This window comes from Astatotilapia calliptera, chromosome 9 (genome assembly GCF_900246225.1).
Source record: "Astatotilapia calliptera chromosome 9, fAstCal1.2, whole genome shotgun sequence".
Taxonomy (NCBI): domain Eukaryota; kingdom Metazoa; phylum Chordata; class Actinopteri; order Cichliformes; family Cichlidae; genus Astatotilapia; species Astatotilapia calliptera.
The window spans coordinates 22730742-22742719 of record NC_039310.1 but is presented as its reverse complement, the minus strand read 5'-3'; the positions used below and the strand labels follow the sequence as shown (position 1 = coordinate 22742719).

General features: G+C 38.9%; 1 protein-coding gene across 2 annotated transcripts; it reads left to right on the top strand.

Moving 5' to 3' along the window:
- Positions 1–971: 971 nt before the first annotated feature.
- On the top strand, positions 972–10228 carry impa2 (inositol monophosphatase 2). Of its 2 annotated transcripts, none has more exons than XM_026180663.1 (9): positions 972–1069; positions 1388–1505; positions 3351–3484; positions 5000–5104; positions 5352–5397; positions 5584–5692; positions 5879–5987; positions 6712–6863; positions 9444–10228. In XM_026180663.1, the coding sequence occupies exons 2-9, from the start codon at positions 1443–1445 to the stop codon at positions 9560–9562; spliced, it is 837 nt and encodes a 278-aa protein (XP_026036448.1). In that variant the 5' UTR covers positions 972–1069; positions 1388–1442; the 3' UTR covers positions 9563–10228. The 2 variants fall into 2 exon arrangements, with proteins under 2 accessions (XP_026036448.1, XP_026036449.1); XM_026180664.1 differs by lacking the exon at positions 972–1069 and adding an exon at positions 1093–1305.
- The last annotated feature ends 1750 nt before the right edge of the window (positions 10229–11978 follow it).

Sequence of the window (11978 nt, the reverse complement as noted above, 5' to 3'; positions counted from 1 at the left end):
TTTATTGGCTGTGATCGATACTAAGAGTGTAACACCACGTCAGACTTTCAGAATAGTATATAGTCAAATTTTCTGCTTTAATGTATTTCGCAGATATTTCCAAAGATCTAGGTCCAGCACCTGACCAAATGGTGTTCAGACAACCTGTTCCCAAACACCAGCAAGACTAAGGAGGTCATTACAGACACATGTTGTGTCCGGAAAGAGACAACATGCTCCTGTCTGTCCTCAGACACAGGCAGGAGGTGGAACAGGCGAACAACACTAAGTTCCTGAACATTCACATCACAGCTGACCTGACCTAGCCTTACATTAATATTGCATATACTGTTTCCCTATTATGTGATATTATTTATTGTATGTTTGTGTGTTGTAAATGCTGTCTGATTTAAGTTGAGAAGTAGTGCAAAGAATTTTGCTATGTGACTCCATAATGACAATAAAGCATTCTGAATCGGTTTACCTCCATTAAAAATACATAAATAGAAAATGAAGCTGGGTGTAAGAAATATGATCTCACATCAATTTGGAGTGAAATGACACTATTTCAACTGATTTCTGTCATTTTGCATAGTGAGTTTTATTTCGCGTGAAAGCAAAAGCACCTTGAACTGTGTTCTTCAGATTTAGCAAGTATTCGTTATGCCTTGTTTGCAGTGCTTCATTGCCTTTATACTTTTTAAGCCGGCGAGGTCAGTCTGGGGAATTGTACTTATTTACAGTTAATATTTATTTTACTTTTTTGTCAGTTTGATAAGTTTTCTTTGTCTTCTGAATCTAAAATCGCAAATTTCAGCCATTATTTCTGCCTCTTTTGTTCAAGTTAGAAAGTTGGGTACTCGCAAAGACATTTTCCTTTCTCCAGCAGACCCACTGTTTCCTGTAACAACGCGACTGAAGAAAACACATGACAGCCTTCTAGCCAATGATAGCGAAGATTGTTAAATCGAACGGCACAGATTGACCAATTAGGCTGAGAGTTCGGCTTAGCCCCACCTTTCAGTGGCGAAATGTCATTGCTTAGAAGTCATTCATCTCTAGAAGTGCGTTAAATTAGCTCCCGGAACTGGTATGCTACTATATCTTTTTTACAAACACAAATCAATGTAATGATATTGCGCTGTAGAAAAGCCGTTAAGCGTATGTTTGTCATTAGGTATCATCAGCGTTACCTCCAGTGTACATATCCCTTTTTCTCCCTTTAAAAGCTAGCATAGAGGGCTAATTTATGCTATTTGACAGATTTCATTGCTTCTTCAAATTAACGCAGCTAGCTTTCCAGCAGCTAACTCACGTCATATGTCGGTAATCGCAACGTACCGTCATATGCCGGTATATAATTGCACCTTGCTATTGTAAATGACGAAAGTTGTGCTTCTTCCTACAGCTTTCTTCCGTCCGTATTTCCGTTCTGAATATCGCCTCATCTCCCCTTTATCAGCATGAGTGATCCGTGGCAGGAGTGCATGGATTATTGCATAGAGGTCACTAAACGGGCCGGAAAGGTAAGAGGGCCACGTTACCATTTCAGGACTATTTTTTTTCTTCCACCCATGAAAATGTATTAAAAATATTTAAAAAATAATCCATGCACACATTACTAAAACACACGTTTGGCGTTTGTTGAGTCATACATTTCCTGGGACAACATGTAAACCTAGTTGTCAAAAATATTTGAAATGCAATAAAACTCTTGGAAACCTCCCAAGATGCGATTTTTATTTAGTTTCTTGTCCCAACTTATTGATTACCAAACTTATACTCAAAAATATTAAATTTAATATAAGTTGCAAATTCAATTTATTTTATTTCACAGCTTTAATCTTTTTCTGAGAAAACTCTGATTTGCCACCATGTTGCCATACATGTGAAACAAACATTAGAAAGTAAAAAAAAACTAAAGAGGCTATTAAATATAATTTCTGTGGTCCTGAACCATTTTAATCATGCAACTAAAGTATCTCATGATATGTTCCTTTGATGCCTACGGTTGACATATCAATTTTGGATATTTATTAGTTGTTTTTCTTAAATACATAGTGCACCCTTTCTTTAATAATATCATTATCTTACCGTTTTTGAAGCCTAAATTTCCCTCCAATTGTAGAATGATTCAGGAGGTACGACTGATGCTACACTTACTTGATTATGGTTGACAACAGTGTGTATGGAAATGCACTTTGAGTGCAAATAATAACCTCAGTAACATGTCTTTCTTTTTAAAGTGAGATATGCCATTAAGGAGAAACTAGCACATAATCCAAAACAAACAACAAAAAAGCCAAATTGCACGTTACACCCATGACTGTGCAGACAGATATGTAATAAATCACTTCCCACACACTGGCAGTTCAGAAGGTGTATACAGTGTCCACAGTTTTCACGTGATCAGTGTCCCTAATTCAGTATCTGGCCAAATGTGAACTGTGGTCCCAATCGCCCCTGATGCTCCTGAGTGATGCCCTTGAATAATGGCCACACACATTACACTCAAACAATTAGAAAAAATATGATGTTTTTGCAGTAAAGTTATCTCATCCAAAGTGTTATCATTTTATCCTCCTAGGCATTTGTGTGAAATTGTATCATTATTTGTAAATTGTCGAGTTATGCCTAAAAATCGGTTGACCTTGGCTTTTGACCACCAGATTCTTATCTGTTTATTCTTCGACTCTGTTTATGCCAAAATTGAAGAAACTATTCCTGAGAAATGGCTCTTTATGCCTCTGGCCACAGCTGTCCCTAGAAGAGGCATGGAAGAACTTATAACAGTATCATATAAAAATGTACCACAATAACTTTTGACCTCAGATGCATAATGTACAGAGGTCAGCTGTATGTATCGGTGATATAGTTTGGATCATAAATTATTCAGTGTTGGATTTGAAAAAAGAAATAGTTGAATGCAAAGTATTGATGAGCCCAAATAAAATTGGTAGGTACTTGTTAAAAATGCAAATAAAATACTGAGGTAAATGTTTGTTTAAATCAAGCAAAGGTTGAAGAAGCAACCGTGTGGGCGCTTTCATCAAAATCTATTTTACTGCTGCTTACGTATCTCGACATTTGAGCGTAATGTGTGTGTGGGTTGTTTTTATCTTTCATTTTTTTTGTGTGTTATTCCAATGTATACAGAGGCTTCCATCTGTGAAGAGTCACATTATCCAGACACTAGAAACAATAATTACAGCTCATAAATATATTTGGACTTTGTAGCCTAGACATCTTGTCATCTGTGGCACCAACATATGTTAACACCAACACGTGAAGCTAATTAAAGCAGCAGATGTAGTCAGTCATCCAAGAAATCTTTTGTTTTTTTTCCCCTCTCACTTTTGTGTTTCTGCCAGATGATCTGCGAGGCGCTCCAAAAGGACATCGCTGTCATGCACAAGAGCTCAGCGGTTGACCTGGTGACCGAGACGGACCAGAAAGTGGAACAGCTCATTATATCTTCCATCAGGGAAAAGTACCCAACGCACAGGTACTCTACTTCATTAGAAAACATGGACATGAGAGAGGGTATGTGAGCTGATTGGTCTAAGAACATGGTGAGAAGTATGCATGATTTATTATGGTTTAACGATTTTCCATCTAGTAGGGGTGGGAGATATTACCTCAAAAGTATATTATGATATTATAAGGAAATTTCCATTAATGATATTTGTGAGGAAAAAATTGCTGAATGTTTTATCAGTAATTGCAGCTTATGGCCAGCAGCATATATTAGTACAAAGGAACGAAGGGCATGTTTCATCCTTTCTCTCCAATAAGCTGCTGTCACTGATTACAGACTACCTTATTCCAAGTGTGAGTCTAATGAAACAAGGTGCCAGCAGTAGCAGCAGCATTAATGGTGACACAGCATTATATCAAACACATCCTCAGTAGTGTTTTCCCTGGAAATTTTAAGTAAAAACGTATAAAATAACTGCTTACCTTTTTAATTTAACAATAACAGAAGTGACCTAACCTTGTAAGTCTTCAGGAGCTGCTTGATATTGTCACATTATATTTTCTATGTGGGAGTTTGTATCTTGGGCCTTACAGCTTTTTAACCAACTGCTTACACTACCACGTAACCACATCAATAATTTCCATCCACCATTTACTTTTCCTGTCATATGGAGTTTAACTAGTGAGTGCTATAATAATGCTCTGTGAGGGCCTTTTTATTTGTGTGGGTTTTTTTGCCTCTAGTGGTAAACACACTGATGTTCCCTCTTTTAGCAGGGACAATTTCCAGGCATGTTTTTATTTTTTTAAAGTCCTGTATTTTCTTTGAGGTTGTTGAAGTAGTTCCCTTTTTAGGTACTAAGTTGTTATAGGAGGCTGACATGCTGCTCGTGCTCTCAGACATGGCTAGGCTTATCTTGTTGTTATCCATGCTGGGGAACGTATGGTGTTGCTATCCTTGATTAAGCAATATGACATGTTTTTTTTTTTTTTGTTTTTTTTTTAAATAAGTAAAAACACAAACGAACAAATGTATGCCAGTATTATTGTGAATATAGCACAGCCCTACCATCCAATCTTAACTGGAATGCGACCTCTATTTTTACGCTAGTAGTATTAAAACGGAGGTCACATTTGTTACATGTAGTCCCTAATAACACTAGTCCCCTAATAACATGATACCTGCAAATATTAAGAAAAAAGATATTTATTGGTTGGTTGGTTTGTTTACTTTGCTTGCTTAAGACTTTGTTCTACCAAGTCTTAAATTACTGCTACCAGCATATGAAATGTTTATACATGTAAAGATTTCCAAGAGAAATTGAAACACAAGAACTCAGGAAAAAATTCCAGGGTTCCGTAATGTTGCTACAGCCTTGTGTCCAGCGTGGTGGAAATCTAATATCACATATTCTGGTTGGAAAGAAAACAGAGCACATGTCAAGTGCAGCGTTATTACTTTACAGCTGAGGTACCTGATAGACGATGCATAGAATTATCATACTCTTATTTTCACTTCTTCTCTCTTTTTTTCACTTTGAAGCTTTATAGGCGAGGAGTCCGTAGCAGCAGGCGCCCCCAGCGCCCTCTCTGACAGTCCCACTTGGATTATCGACCCTATCGATGGCACCACCAACTTTGTTCACAGGTAGCACGGTCTGCGATTAAATGTTGTAAAAATCTCTGCGTTACAGTTCTAGCTCTGTTTTTATCTTTGTTGCTCTTCAACTATTTTTATCTTTTAATTAGATTCTTTCTTGGATTGTCCTCTCTGTCAGGGATAATTAGACAACGCTGATGAAACTGAACCGATAATGGAAAAGGATTCCTCTGAGTTTAAACCTGAAGGGAGTTCCATAATTGAATGCTTTATATTGTAACGTTCTCTTTTGCAGGTTCCCGTTTGTGTCTGTATCAATCGGTTTCACAGTGAAGAAAGAGGTATGCTTTATTGTATGCGAACCACTCATGTGTTTAAACTGTGATGTTTTGATTATGTGAAACATTAACATGATTGCAGACCATTAACCCAGTTAATATCTAAAGATTCTCCTTTTATAAAGCTGCTGTCTTTTAACCAGCCCCACATTAATCGGTGCTGTTTTCTGTGCTGCTGCTTGGTCTCAGATAGAGTTTGGGATTGTCTACAGCTGCATCGAAGATAAAATGTACACAGCACGTAAAGGAAAGGGAGCATTTTGCAATGGAGCCCCAATCAAGGTGTCTGGACAAGAAGGTGAATATTGAGAAGTTGCAATTATAAACAAATCCACCAGATGGAGCTAAAATCCTTTCCCTGTACCGGCAACAGACTGCATTTCTGTTTTTCTCAGAGAGCGCAAACCTGCAGCTGTTTGTATAATGAGTGAATAATGATATTTTATTTATTAGTATACTTGTTTTTTTTTTGTTTCCTTCCAAGATATTAGTAAATCCTTGGTGCTGACAGAAATGGGCTTCAAGAAGGACGCCGAGCAATTTCAAACAATGATGGCCAACATCAGAAACATCCTCAGCATCCCTGTACATGGGTAAATATGCACTTCAATATGTACAAGCTGTACATCCAGTGTTAGTTTAATAGTACACCAGACACCCCCTGAACAGCTGCTTATTCAGATATACAGAACAGCTGGTGTATTTGTTTACAGTAAAGCCTAATCATTGTAATTAAGAAGTGCATGAAATTGCTACCACAATCTGATCTTATGCAGGTGTTCTCTCTCACAATAACAACAGCAACAACAACAACAACAGCAGCAACAGGGCAAAGTGAGAGCTTCCTGTAGCAGCTGTTTCTTATTGCATTACTGCCCCTAAAGGTGGTGAAACATCCTGAAAATGACAGCGGTGTTTGTTTTGATACTTCTTTTATGGATGATTGTGGTCAGTGCTAACCTCGATGACCGATAAGTTTGTTTTCTGTGACTTTTTCACAATGAAAAGCCACCCAACAGAGAGAACCTCATATCATGCCTTGAAATCAAATGAAAAGGGGTTGAATGCCGCACTGAATGTCAGATTCTACCTCTAACATCAAATCTACTAGATAGAGGGGTAACTAGAATGTTGCAAAACTGACTGGATTTTGCTGAAGTGCTATCTCCTACCATTAAAAAAACACATTGCTTATCCTACAAAAATGAAAAAAAAAAAAAAAATCAAGAATTATAACTGCAAATGCACCAAAAAACATACTTAACTCTTAGCAGAGCATCTGGAAGTTGAAAGCAAACATCCCATTTCCATCCACAGAATCCGCTCCCCAGGCAGCGCAGCTGTCAACATGTGTCTGGTAGCGTGCGGATCGGCTGATGCTTACTACCACATGGGCATCCACTGCTGGGACATGGCTGGAGGGGCAGCAGTTGTCAGAGAAGCTGGAGGAGTCATCATGGACATTTCAGGTGAGTCACTGAGACAATGTGTCTCCTTAAACAACACTGAACACTGAAAGGCTGCTGAGTCACTGGATGAAATGAAAAATGGAAGGATTGCTGTAGGAGTTTGCTGTACAGAACAAAGCAGCAAGAATGGGCTGCTGTTCTCCAAGTGCAAACACAACAGAAGTTATTGTTTATGAATAATTTATGGTCAATAGTTCTTGTTATTGTTTTTTATCCTTCTTGCTGCTTATAAATGCCCCATGAAACACAGCAAGAGATGAGGAAAGGTTTGCTCCTGGCTTTGCACTTGATACAGAGAATTTTGATCTTAAATTAGGACGTAACTGCTACCCTGACATTTAGTGTGTTAAGGAAGCTGGAGTTTCTCTAGTTTCACAACTGCAATGCTCCTAAGAGTAGGCACAGTCTTGAGTTATGAAGCTGTTTATTTAAAAAGTGCTGTGACAGAAAGCATGTAGTTGGTGGAGCAAGTTTCTAAGTTACTTACTGTTCAGAGTCCCATTTATTTATTTAGTTTTTGATTAGCTGAAGGTCTTTTCAAATGCGACCCTTTTACTGTAAAATCTGAAAATGAGTAAGGTGCTTGGATCTTGTATATACATCAATAACATCCTCACCATCTATTTTTCTCTTGAGCTTATTAGTGTGTTATCTTTGTCACCAGCTTGCATCTTTGATTGGGTGGAGCAGTAAGTCAGATTACTGGCAAACATACAATATGTGTGTATTTGTGTTTAGACAGTAGTGTGTCATGAGTAATAATTGGGGAGGAAAACAACGATTATTATTATTACCCGTGTGTGTGTGTGTGTGTGTGTGTGTGTGTGTGTGTGTGTGTGTGTGTGTGTGTGTGTGTGTGTATACACACACACACTGAAAATCTTGTTAGCTACACCAACAGAAGTGGCTCATTAACGTAAATGCCTAATCAGTCAATTACATGGCATAAAACCAGTGCATTTAGACATGTAGACATGATAAAGACAACTTGCTGAAGCTCATTCGGAGCATCAGAATGGGGAAGAAAGGTGATTTAAGTGACTTTGAATGTGGTTATTAGTGGCAGACAGGCTGATAAAGGATTTCAGAAATGGCTGATCTGCTGAGATTTTCATTTGCAACTATCTCTCGGGTTCCCAACTTGTCGCTGCGGGCGGTCTTTATCCTTCTAGTTCGGGTTCAGAGTCCTGGGAGCTTGAGGGTCCTGCACAGTATCTTTTCTGTTCCTAGGACTGCGCTCTTCTGGACAGAAATCTCAGATGTTATTGCTGGCATCTGATGGAGCCACTCGCCCAATTTGGGCATAACTGCCCCGAGTGCTCCGATTGGGGCAGTTACGGGTACCACTGTTGCTCCCATCCTCCTCATGTTCCTTCTTCCTGATGTTGCTATCACTTATTATAGCTACTTCTAACACTACAGCCATCTTCCTCTGCTTGTACACCACTACTATGTCCGGTTGGTTAGCCATCACCAGTTTGTCTGTGTTTATCTGGAAGTCCCTCAGATGGTCATTCTCAACCACCCCGGCGAGCGTGTCCTATTTTGACCTCAGAACTTCCAGGCCATCCTCTGTAAAGATGTTCCTGTATACTATACCGGCCTCTTGGTTATGCCATTCCATATAGGCTCTGCCTGCTACCATCTTACACCCTGCTGTTATGTGTCAAATTGTCTCATAGGGTCTTGATTGGTGTGGTAAACCCCAGGCTCTACTGATCTTAGTGCTTAGCGCTTGGTCCTGTACTGCTGTTATTAGTGCGTCTGTGCTGTTTTTCAATCCAGCTTTGTCCACCTATTGGTAGGATATCTCAATATCAGCCACTTCTTCTATTTGCTGGTGGTTTAATCCGTGCAAATAGATGGCTCCTCTTCTTCCTCCTCTTCTTTCTTGGGTTTCTGCTGCTTGAGGTATTCACCAAGCATGTGATCAGTTGTGGCCTGATGTGTTCCTGGTGTATTCATGGATTTTTGTTGTCTCTCAGTTCAACACTGAACTGGAGCTTATCCCAAGGTTGTGGTATTAAGAGAGGTGGGGTTAAACAGCTTGTGTTCAGGACCAACACAAAGAGACGGACAGCAATTCAAGCTCACAGTCACATCTGCGACTAATTTAGAATCTTCAGTTAACCTAACCTGTAAGTCTTTGGACTGTGGGAGGACACCAGAGTACCTGGAGGGAATCTATGAATGAACAGGAAGATGACGCAAACTTCACACAGACACCATCCAGAAATGGATTCGAACCAGGTCCTTTTGGCTTCAAGGCGCCAATGCTAACCACCGCATGGTAGTCTGTAGTCTTCATATCTTTTTGTCCTCCAAAAACCTCCAATTTCCATTTTTATTTTCAATTTAGAAGTTCCTACAAGATAAGATAATGGCCTTTTTTAACATTCAGCTTCAATAACAGCACAGAAAAGCACCTTCAGGGCTATCAGCTGTTACTCCCACACACATTTTTAACATGCACTGCTTAATGCATCGTCAGAAGCAAGTTGATAATTTAACCACGTATACTGTAACATTGAAAGAAAGAAGAGAATGCGACATTAATTTTTACTTGTCTTTTTTTACCAGGTGGACCATTTGATTTGATGTCTCGCAGGCTGATTGTGGCCAGCAGCAGAATGATAGCAGAACGCATTGCAAAGGAGATAACAGAGTTTCACGTTGGCAGGGATGACACTGATGACTAGTTAACTGCTGCACTGCTCTCAGCCTGCTCGGCTCATGTAAACACCCTCAACTATTTTGTACATAGAAGGTCTCAAGCCTGTCTTTGCCTTAAAAACAACAACTGTAAACTTACCTCTGAAGAGCATCTGAGAGAGTTTAACTGTTCAGAGCTTACACTTTCAGCCTCTTTTCTGCTTTTTTTTTGTGTGTTTTCACATTTCAGGACTTACCGGTTCAGATACAGACTTTGTATTGCGTTTTAATTTAAACAGATGCGATGGAGTGTATGCCCTTGTTCATATTAGTTTTTATTGTGATGTTTTTAATCACTAAACAGTGTCTTAGTATTTATTTATTCGTGAGAAGATAAAGAAGTCTCATGGTTATTCTTCCTCAACACAGCACTATTAAAACAAATGTAATGTTGAAGTATAAAGTACTTTACTTATACATGAGTAACTATTACATTTTAGAGTCATCACTGGTTTGCACAATGTGTAATGCAAGTATATGTGTACCTACAACTGTACTGTATATCTGCTTTCTTTATCAAGCCAAAGGATAAAGGGTCCTTTTGGCTAAGGAGCAATCCAAGGATGTTTTTCAAAATGTGTGCTTGTTTTATGTGCTTTTGTAAGAATGCAATAAATGCTTTTACTTGCTGTAAAAGCAAATAATATCTCTTACTCAAGACTCTTCTCATTTTTTTGTGGTGCACTGATAAAGTTTTAGAACTGAAGCCCTGCAGACAGGCATCAGCATGCAAGCATGTCACAGCTGTAACCTGAGGAAGGACAATAAATGGCAACAGAACTAAAGAGAACAGAACTTGAATGAATATTTTCTCCTGGGGAAAAAAAAAAAAGCTGACAGTGCAAATTATGCATGGCACAATATGGAGGGAGGGCGGGATTCAGTGTCTTGACTTGCCTCTTTTGAAGTGTTTGAATAAACCACAAAAGTTAACATGACAAAATCTGTATAAAGACACCTCACATGTTGCGTTGCCTCAGTCAGACAGTCCTTTTAAAAAATGCTATTCCGCTTTGTAAAAAACTTATATTGCCAATATGTGCCACAGTTGTTCTCTGTACGCATTGTTCGACTCCTAAATACCTGAGCGGCATCTCAACAATGACAAGAATCAGTGATTTGTTGCTTTGACCTCAAGAAAAGATAAATCTATAACTTCCTCTGAAATGCCTCTGAACAAGATCTGAGCGAGTGTTAAATACTAAGAGCTTCAATTTTAAACCATCGTTCTGTTTTTGTGAGTGTGGAAATATTGGCATTCAAAGATACACATTTTCCTTTCTGCTGTAACAAATTCAACAGATGTGATGAAAGACTACTGTCTGCATTTTTTATGGTGTTGTTTTTATATTTATGTGAATGATTAAGCTAGAAAAGAGGAAGGAATTTGATAAATCACTGCAACACTGCACTACTACAGAAACTTTGGAACAAGTGTTCAAGTTTTGACCAGTAGTGTGGCCTTTCTGTATAGACTGAATTAACATACATTTCTATGTAAATTTCCTCCACACACCCATCCATTTTCCAACTGTTTATACATGTATATGTTTTTTAAAATGTAAATTAATGTGTTTTTACAAGTGTATGATAAAGAGAGCAAGTCTCCAGTGAGTAGCAGTTCTCTGGGCAAGAATGCCTTGTTGATGCCATAATCCAGAGAATAGCCAGACTGCTTTGAACTGATAGGAAGGCAACAATAAATCAAATAATTACTCATTAAACCAAAGCATACAGAAGAGCGTCTCTGAATGTGCCGTACATTGAACCTTAAAACAGAAAACCAGGATAGATGACACTCCTGACAGCTAAGCTACACTTTGCACAGGCTCTTCCAAACTGGACAACAGAAGATTGGAAAAATGTTCCCTTGTCTGATAAGTTTTGATTTGCTGTGCATCCCTTAGTGCTAACTGAGCATTGTTTAAACATCCCAGGCTATCTGAGTACTGTTGTTGACCTTGTCCATCCCTTTATGACCAGTGTAACCATCTTCTGATGGCTGAAAGAAAATGAAGAAAATGCAATATGTAACAGAGCTCGGATCATCTCAAATGGGTTTCTTGAACATGTCAGTGAGTTCAGTGTACTCAAATGACCTCTTCAGTCACCACATCTTAATCCAGCATTGCACCTCTATGATGTGATGGGACAGGAGATTCCCATCATGGATTTGCAGCCAATAAATCTGCAGCAGCTGTGTGATGCTGTCATGTCAATGTGAACCAAAAAGGACTGTTTCCAGCACCTTGTTGAACCTGTGCCATGAACAATTTAAGCACGTCTGGAGGCAAAACTACTACTAGCAGAGTGTATCTTATGAAGTGTCTGCATGCACAGTCGTAACTGTGTACACTCCCACCCTCTGCACACCCATTGGACAGGAATTTAAACATTTTCTCT

Coding starts and splice junctions, on each gene's coding strand:
- impa2 (XM_026180663.1), top strand. CDS start 1,443: ATGAGTGATCCGTGGCAGGAGTGCATGGATTATTGCATAGAGGTCACT. Junction 1,506..3,350: donor TCACTAAACGGGCCGGAAAG/GTAAGAGGGCCA, acceptor TGTTTCTGCCAG/ATGATCTGCGAGGCGCTCCA. Junction 5,693..5,878: donor CAAGGTGTCTGGACAAGAAG/GTGAATATTGAG, acceptor TTTCCTTCCAAG/ATATTAGTAAATCCTTGGTG.